We start from the raw sequence: 9343 nt of genomic DNA on the forward strand, positions 1-9343 counted from the left end.
CATAATATAACCTTAATCGATAGTCATGATTGGACATAGATAGGTAGTAACAAATGATTGGTATATGTCAATTTCTTGTATCAAATCTCAAAGTTTAACTCTCTGTACCATTCTTGAATCTGAACGTACAAACTCCACACAGACAGTGGCCGGAATTGAACCTGGTCCCTGGTGCTGTGAGGCAACAGTGCTAACCACTGTGCCATTGTGCAGGTCCATGATATTATTAGTTAATTTTTAATGGCCTGCTGGAATGAAGCACCCGATTATTCTTCACTCCTATCTATTAACGTGCCACATAATGAAGATTTTACACTGCAGTCTAGAAGCTATTTAAGTTCCATTCCTAAATTCATTTGACTTTAGTTAACATAAATTGTGGAAACACAAATTAAATGGTAGCAAACATGTAAACTTCTTAGGCAGGGAATGTACGAACATATGTAGCTTACGTGAATCAAACCCAGGGACCTTTTGGCAAGTTCACTGAGTAATGATCAGGACAAGAAATCCTGGCCACTTTTAGTCTATCCTTCCCAAGATACAGTGGTAATGAAGGCTAGGACATCTGCCCTCATCCCCGACTGCAGCACCGGCGAGGTCGATACTCCAAAAATGGCCAGCTGAACACTGAAAATCCACGACATAGTTTCTGAGTCTCCTTTTTTGACACCATTACGCTTGGGGCAAGACCAAAAATGTGCGTATGATTCGCTGGCCCTGAGAGCACCGTTCACACCTACATTCCACCCTGGGAAGAACCCACTCCTGCATGCCCTATTCAGGTATGCCCTGTGCACCACCTTTCATTGGATCAGGCTTAACCTTGCACATGAGGAGGTGAAGTTAACGTTGTGAAGAGACTCACTCAACACTGCCCCTCCCAAGATCAAACCCAGCTCACCCTCCCTCATCCTCCTTATTCCCTCCTGCTCCATCGCCAACATCTGCCCATAGATATCTGAAATGTTACCCTCCTCCAACACTGCCAAGGACAGGACATTGTACTTACGCGAGGGTGACGTTACCAGGGGATATGAAGGAAGTTCCTTGCGTTAAAAAAAAAAAATCGCACACATGAAAGTACCTGAATACATTCACCCTCGGGCACTGGAACTTCTCCAACAACTCGTCTACGCTGACAAACCTACCCTCCAGAAACACGTCTCTAAACCACCCCTCCCTCTCCCATGGCCTAAATGATGACTCTAAACCAGATGGGGGCAAAGGTTCATTTTGTAGGTTCAGTTACACCAATGTCTTGAGTTCTGATTGGGTGGAGGACCTCAGTGTCGTCTAAGGCCTTGGCTTGGTTGGGAGACCTGATGGAATTTCTGCACCTTGAAATGATCAAGTATACCATGAGAGGGTCAATGGAAGGGTTCTACTCGAGGTGGCAGCTTTTAATTTCCTTTTTCAGGGAACTGGTTACCGTCAGCCATTTGGGGGGCGGGGGGTTAATTTGATTAATGTTCTGTTTTCCCTGTGGCGGGAGAAGACTGGGATTGGTGGGTGCACTTTGGGAAGAATATGAGGTTGGGATTTGTTGTATTGTTGTGTTTGTTATAATGAAAGTTTGGTTTCAATAAAAATATTTTGAAAAAAGGCACCTGCCACATTTAAATAGTAATCTTTTGGCTCTTTATTACACATAGCCTCGTCCGGGTACACCACCACAAACTAAACTCCCTTCTTGTATAAGGCAGCTTTGGCCTTGGTGAAGGCTGCCGCCCACTTCCTTGCCAGCTCAGCTCCAACGTCTTAGTCGATCCTGAGGCGGTTACCTTCCCATTTCCAGTCCCGGTGCTCCTTGGCCAACTGCAGGATCTGTTCCTGCTCCTGAAAATTATGAAACAGAACGCTGACTGCCCATGGTGGTTCGTTTGGTCGGGGCTTCTGCCGGAGTGACCTGTGAGCCCTGTCCAGCTCTGTGGGGGACTCAAGTCCACCCTCCCCCATCATCTTCCTAAACATCTGTGAAAAATACAGTGGGAGGCAAGCCTTCCATACACTCCAGCAATCCTGTGCCTGAGGTTCTGCCTCCTCGAACGGTTCTCAAGCTCATCAACTTTAGCCCTCAGCAACTTACTTTCGCCGGCTACCATGGTGATCTCCAACGAGGCAATTTGCTCACTGTGCCTCGTCAAAGTTTTCTCCACTCTCTCTAACACCTCACTATGATCATTCACAGTCTCGGAGGTCTTTTCCAACCTATGAGGACCCAGGGCTTCCTTGATTGATTTTTGGAAACCCTCAGACATCGCCCTCCGTTTATAGCATGTTTGCTGTTATTGGAGCGGCCGCAGTTACTGGAGCAGCCTCCGCCATTTTTCCAGAGGGGAACCACGTGAAGCCTCAGTCTGTCGATAAATCTCCGTCCAACAGTTTCTTACCCACAGATTTTCTTGGCATTTTTCTGATGCAGCAACCTTGTGTCTTCAAGTGGATAGGTTTTTTCACCAAAATTACCCCCGAAATCGGGCAAAAAGGGCCAAAACAGGTGCCCTGGCGGGAGCAACATTGCGTGCAACTTCTCCTTACATACCACCACTGGAAGTCCTGCTATCTTGCCCAGTCAACACAGACTTGGGATTAAACCTAACTTTCTTCCTCATCCCAGCATATAGTGACATAGTTAATCAAATTTGTTTTAGAAATTGCAGAAACTTAGACATTAAATTCACTTTAAAATTACAATCTGATTGTTATTGTATTAAAATTGGCAGATCGGTAGCACAGTGGTTAGCACAATTGCTTCACAGCTCCAGGGTCCCAGGTTCGATTCCCAGCTTGGGTCACTGACTGTTCTGCAAGTTCTCCCCGTGTGTGCGTGGGTTTCCTCCGGGTGCTCCGGTTTCTTCCCACTGTCCAAAGATGTGCAGGCTAGGTGGATTGGCCACGCTAAATTGCCCTTAATGTTTAAAATTGCCCTTAGTGTTGGGTAGGGTTACTGGGTTATGGGGTGGGGGAGGTGTGGGCTTGGGTAGGGTGCTCTTTCCAAGAGCCGGTGCAGACTCGATGGGCCGAATGGCCTCCTTCTGCACTGTAAATTCTATGACTCTATGATGATGATCTGTTTCAGCACTGTAAACTGTTACATTCTTCTGTTGTATTATTTTACCTTTTAGAAATGTAAATCACAAAGGAAGTCGGGTAAAATAAACTTCTTGATTTTATTTTTTAAAAGGAGATATTGTCTTCCAAATAGTTTGTCCACTAGGCAAAATGTTTTTTTTTTTTTTAAATCGCAGATACTCAAAATGCACAAATGCAACCTTTAAATTTAATCCCCAGTAATCAAACTTCTAACTTTTCAAATTAGAAAGTCTTCCGTTCAAAACAAATGCTTCACTTTGACTTTATATGTAAAAACCTTTTACGTGATTTCATATCATATTGTTAAATAATTTACAAATACTTCTAACTTTCCAGACTTTACATATTAAACTTAACAGCAAATATACATGCCTTTATCACAAACACTTGGAAAAACCTTTAGATGGCTGCAGCAGGCTGTAATCTAAAAAAAGGAAGGAACCAAGCTGACCAGCAGTCAGGTATACAACATTGTATAATCGCAAAAATACAGCAGCTTGCAGTTGATACTCGGGTTAATCCATCAATGCTACGTGATTCTGGATGCAAATTAAGTGCATCAAGGTAAAACAAATTTCAGTATTTAAATTGTCGATGCACGGGAGACAGGAAGTACCTTTGTATGATCAGCATAATTATGAAATGAAATGAAATGAAAATCGCTTATTGTCACAAGTAGGCTTCAATGAAGCTACTGTGAAAAGCCCCTAGTCGCCACATTCCGGCGCCTGTCCGGGGAGGCTGGTACAGGAATCGAACCGTGCTGCTGGCCTGCTTTAAAAGCCAGCGATTTAGCCGAGTGAGCTAAACCATTATTAATTCATACCAAGAATTTTTCAACCTGGAAATAAGCAATGTTATTTTTGGACAACGTCATCAGTTCAATTGCAAAACATTGGAAATAAATCAATGCAACATGCTAAATATTCTACAGTATTTCATGTGCTCATAGTTGATAAAGAATAATTTTAGATTTCTGTCTCTGTGTCCGCTGCAGAAACCAATTCCTCCCTCTGCTTTGCTACAAAGGCTGGCAGCTCTCCAGTATCTCTTTCAAGTGGTCATTCTTTTTATATGAACCCAGTCAGTGACTTTCAGCAGGCTATCTGATTCTGATGCAAACAAAAGTACTTTTCAGTAGGGGGTAACTGGATAACAGTCAATAGGTGGAACCAACGCTGATTTGTGTCCCTCTTCGGAGCTCAGAGACAAGGACCAACTGTAGCACTGTACCAGCTTCCCGGGCTGAGGCCAGCTACCTCAGATCAGTCTGGTCTGCATGGATTTGTGCCAGAAAAGGTGGTGTATTTACACACTAAGCTATTAGAAATCACAGATGCTTCACCCAGCTGTAAATTCTAGCTGAATGGTGAAAGTAAAGTAACATTCGATGTTTGAACAATTTTGAACTATTCTACAGATGTGTACACATATTCAGAGCAGTTTCTTGTTCCAATAGACTGGACTGAACTTCAGTTTTCATCATCGCTGCTGCTCCATTCATCCTGGAAAATGAGATTCTGAGAAGTTCCAGATTCTGGCTGGAAAAAAGAAGAAAATTACACAGTATGAATTCATGTTTTATTCCTTCAAATTCATTATTTAAATAGATATGATGTAGCTAATGTTTCCTAAATGTTAATTCATATTCACTATTACTGAATTTTTAGCTTGTTTCTTGCTGATTGCAATTTGCTCAGATGATGGTGAATTGCAATAGTTTAAAGGGTTGTATATATTCTACAGAACCATTAGTCTCCAAAACAGAAGTGTAACAACTTTCTCAGATAATGCAGCCAAATTCAAAGACATTCATACTGACACCATCACTTTAATCTCATTGTAGAATTACCATTGGCGTATAGGGAGAGATGGGGAAGTAATAATTCATATATAGGTAATCTTCCAGCATCTCAAAAATTTGAAATGACTTGACCTTAGAAAAACTCCAAAGAGAACCTCCAAGCATAAATATTAGTTGAGACAGGATCAATCTAACAAGAGACTGTATGTCAAAGCCAACATCCTTCAAAGGCTGCAATAGGCATATGCAATGCAACATTATTAAGGAACCAGATTGGTACTTTTCTGGGGTCAGTGTGCCCTTTCCAACTTTTAGTCAACAGCACATTTAAAAAATATATAATTTTGACCAGTACACTGGAGAGAATTCATCTCTTTTTCTTCAAATTTATGCCAAGGGATATGTTACTTCCACCTGAGAAAGAAGACAGGTCCTCAACTTAACATATCTGAAAATGGCACCTCCATCAGTGCAGTACACCTTTAGTACTGCACATGCACATCAGGTGGAATCAACATTGAAGGATGAGCCTGACAACTAGTTTAAGAGACGCATTAGCAGACATCTTACTCAGATAAGGGTGCATCACAACTGGAAGATGGTAGGGATAAAAAAATAAAAGAAATGTACTTTTACCTGTGTGAATAGCATAAACCTGTGCCATACCAGATGTTTTGTTTTTGTATGGGGGGGGGGGGGGGGGGTCCAGCTACTGACAATTAGCACTGCATTAAGAGCAACATCATACACTGAGACGATAAAATCAAATATTTTATTATCTAACTAGTTGGTACAAGGTAAACAGTGGACATAAATCCTGCAACTGTAAATTCAACAGACATAAGGAAAAAAATATTTGCAGTATTTGTTTGACATTGACAGCAGATAAAATATGTACATTTCCTTATGAGCCCAAAGTAAATTAAGCTTTGTTTCACAATGTGTGCCTTACCTGAATTGCAAATACAGATTGCTGTGGAGTCACAATATAAGTACATACACCATGTTTGACAAAGAAGTGTCATGGTTTTGGGGGAATATCTGCTCCGCCCTTTTTGGAATTCTATTCCAAGAGCAAAACAGTTTTTCACATTACATTGGTGCAGTGACTGTCTCAACTAAGAAAGCATGAAAGATATCATGAAAATCTTGCCAATGCCAAACTCAGGAAGCCTCATAATACAAATTATGTTTTACACACATCCTTTTGCTATTTTCTTCCCTTATTTGATAAGCACAACACTACAACAATCTCAGGACAATTACAGACAGGCATTAAATGCTGCCCTTGCCAGTGACATAGATATTCCATTAATGACTAAAACTTAAATGGAATTGATCTGCATTTATATTTTAATTGTGAATTAACCATTAGTTTGTTACTGCTTAAAATAAAAGAAAAAACATGCAGTTATATACGGCATGGTAGCACATTGGTTAGATTAATTACTGTTACTTTACAGCGCCAGGGACCCGGGTTCGATTCCCGGCTTGGGTCACTGTGCGGAGTCTGCATGTTCTCCCCATGTCTGCGTGGGTTTCCTCCGGGCGCTCCAGTTTCCTCCCACAAGTCCCGAAAGACGTGCTTGTTAGGTGAATTGGACATTCTGAATTCTCCCTCAGTGTACCCGAGCAGGCGCAGGAATGCGGCGACTAGGGGATTTTCACAGTAACTTCATTGCAGTGTTAATGTAAGCCTCCTTGTGACACTAATAAAGATTATTATTGCCTTTCATTGGCCCAATCTTTAGCTGCCTCATCAATGACCTTCCTTCCAACATAAGGTCAGACGTGGGGATGTTCACTGCACAATGTTCAGCACCATTTGCGACTCCTCAGACAGTGAAGAGGTCCACGTGCAAATGCAGCAAGATTTGGACAATATCCAGGCTGGGTTGACAAGTGACAACTAAGATTCACACCACACAAGTGCCAGCCAATGACCATCTCCAATAAGAGAGAGCCAAACCATTGGCCCTTGATATTCAATGGCAGTACCATCACTATCACCATCCCGGGGGTTATCATTGACCAGAAACTGAACTGGATTAGCCATGTAAATACTGTGGCTACAAGAGCAGGTCAGAGACGAGGAATCCTGTGGCAAGGAACTCATCTCCTGACTCCCCAAAGCCTGTCTTCCACCTACAAGGCACAAGTCAGGAGTGTGATGGACTTGCCTGGATGAGTGCAGCTCCAACAACACTCAAGACGCTTAACACCATCCAGGATGAAGCAGTCCATTTGATTGGCACCCATCCACAAACGGTCAATCCCTCCACCACCGATGAACAGTAGCAGCCATATGTGCCATCTACAAGATGTGCTGCAGGAAGTCACCAAGGCTCCTTAGGCAGCACCTTCCAAACCTGCAACCACGACCATCAAGAAGGACAAGGGCAGCAGATACATGGGAACACCACCACCTTCATGGTCCTCTCGAAGTGTCTCACCATGCTGACTTGTAAATATATCACTGTTCCTTCACCGTCACTGGGTCAAAATTCTGGAGCTCCCTCCCAACAGCAGAATAGATGTACCTACACCATATTGACTGCAGCAGCTCAAGAAGTCACCTTCTCAAGGGCAATTAGGCACAGGCAACATATGCTGGCTTTGCCAGCGAAGGCCAAATCCTGCAAAAATGAATTTAAAAAAAAATCCTTAGGGTATCTCAAAACATTTAAAAGCCAATGAAGTATGTTGAAGTGCAGTCAAATTTGAAGCAATTTTGAAGTAAAATCAGCAGCAACAATGTCCCAAACGTAGCATTGTTTTGATTGAGGAATTAATGTTCGTAGAACCATAGATTCCCTACAGTGCGGAAGGAGGCCATTTGGCCTATCGAATCTCTGGAAAGACACTCCACCCAAGTCCACTCCTCTGTCCTATCCCAATAACCCTTAAGCTAGCCTACACATCTTTAGACACTAAGGGGCAATTCAGCATGGCCAATCCAACTAACCTGCACATCTTTCGATTGTGGAAGGAAACTGGAGCTCCCGGAGGAAACTCATGCCGTCATGGGGAGAAAGTGCAAACTCCATACAGACAGTCACCCAATGGCTGAAATTGAACCTGGGTTCCTGGCGCTGAGGCAACAGTACCAATCACTGTGCCACCATGCCACCCTGGACAACTCCATGGATTTCTTCAAATACACCATGGGAGGTTTTATGTCACATGAGGGGAAATGAAAGCTCTTGGTTTAATAAAGATGGACCTCCCTCCATTGCACGCAGGTATTAGATTTATATCAGTCTTGACCAAAGTATGCCTGCGGCCGGATATGGCCTGCGAAGCCCCTCTATTCTGCCCCAGCACCAGTTTTCAAAATCCTGGTTAATTAGGTGAGCTTCAATAGAAGATTATTCTTGGAGATGCTCCTGCAATAATGGACCAGTTCCACCCGTTTATGCTCCTGATTAGTGAGCCTATCAGCAGCAAATGAGGGAGTGAAATAACGTTTGTTTGGAGGAGCAGCAAGACATGCACTGCTTATTTTGTTGATGGCTGCCAGGCTGCGGGAAGTGAAGGTGCAGCGAGGCTGGAGCCCAGGGAACCAGGTACATTTGGCCCAGAGTTCACAGAACGCGAGTTGGAGTCAGGGCCAGCAGCAAGCAAGTTGGAGTTCGATCCAAAAGGACAAATTTTTATGCGCCTGGGGAATAGACATTACCGTGGGTGGGAGAGAGTGAATGAGAGTGTGTTTGTCTGCGTGTATGCGTGTGTGCCTGTGTGTGTGTGTGCGCGAGTCAGTGAGCGGGTGGGAGAGAGTGAATGTTTATCTGTGTGTGTCTGAGGGGGGTGGGGTGAGTGAGTGTCTGTGTGTGAGGTGGAAGTGAGTATCTGTGTGTATAAGAGATGCTGTGAGAGAGTGAGTGTGTGGGATATTGTGTGCGAGGAGGTGTGAGTGAGTGAGTGTGTGAGACGAGGTGGGAGAGAATGAGTGTGTGTGTGAGAGGAGATAGGAGGGAGTGAGTGTCTGTGTGTGAGGTGAAAGCGGGTGTGTGTGTGTGTGTGAGAGAGTGACGTGCTGTGAGAGTGAATGAGTGTCTGTGTTGAGGAGTTTGGAGAGAGTGAGTGTGTGCGCATGTGAGGTGCTGTGAGAGAGTGAGTGAATGAGTGCGTGTGTGAGAGGAGGTGGGAGTGAGTGTCTCAGGTAGTGGGAGAGTGAATGAGTGTGTAGAGTGAAAGGAGGTGGGAGATAGGTTGGGTATGTACGAGGGAGTGGGAGAGAGTTTGTGTGTGTGTGAGGATGGGAGAGAGACTGTGTGTAAGAGGGAGTGGGAGAGAGGGAGTGGGAGAGAGGGAGTGGGAGAGAGGGAGTGGGAGAGAGGGAGTGGGAGAGAGGGAGTGGGAGAGAGGGAGTGGGAGAGAGGGAGTGGGAGAGAGGGAGTGGGTAGGGGAGAGAGGGAGTGGGTAGGGGAGAGAGGGAGTGGG

At 44.0% G+C, this 9343-nt stretch overlaps 1 protein-coding gene across 1 annotated transcript in view; it reads right to left on the minus strand.

Annotated features, from left to right (window-relative positions):
• Positions 1-3154: 3154 nt before the first annotated feature.
• Positions 3155-9343, minus strand: part of ercc8 (excision repair cross-complementation group 8) — a 69697-nt gene continuing 63508 nt past the window's right edge. The window contains exon 12 of the mRNA XM_038790987.1: positions 3155-4637. Coding sequence (XP_038646915.1) covers positions 4569-4637 — 69 coding nt within the window. The 3' untranslated portion in view covers positions 3155-4568. The remainder of the gene's footprint in view (positions 4638-9343) is intronic.

Source organism: Scyliorhinus canicula, chromosome 3 (assembly GCF_902713615.1).
Source record: "Scyliorhinus canicula chromosome 3, sScyCan1.1, whole genome shotgun sequence".
Lineage (NCBI taxonomy): Eukaryota > Metazoa > Chordata > Chondrichthyes > Carcharhiniformes > Scyliorhinidae > Scyliorhinus > Scyliorhinus canicula.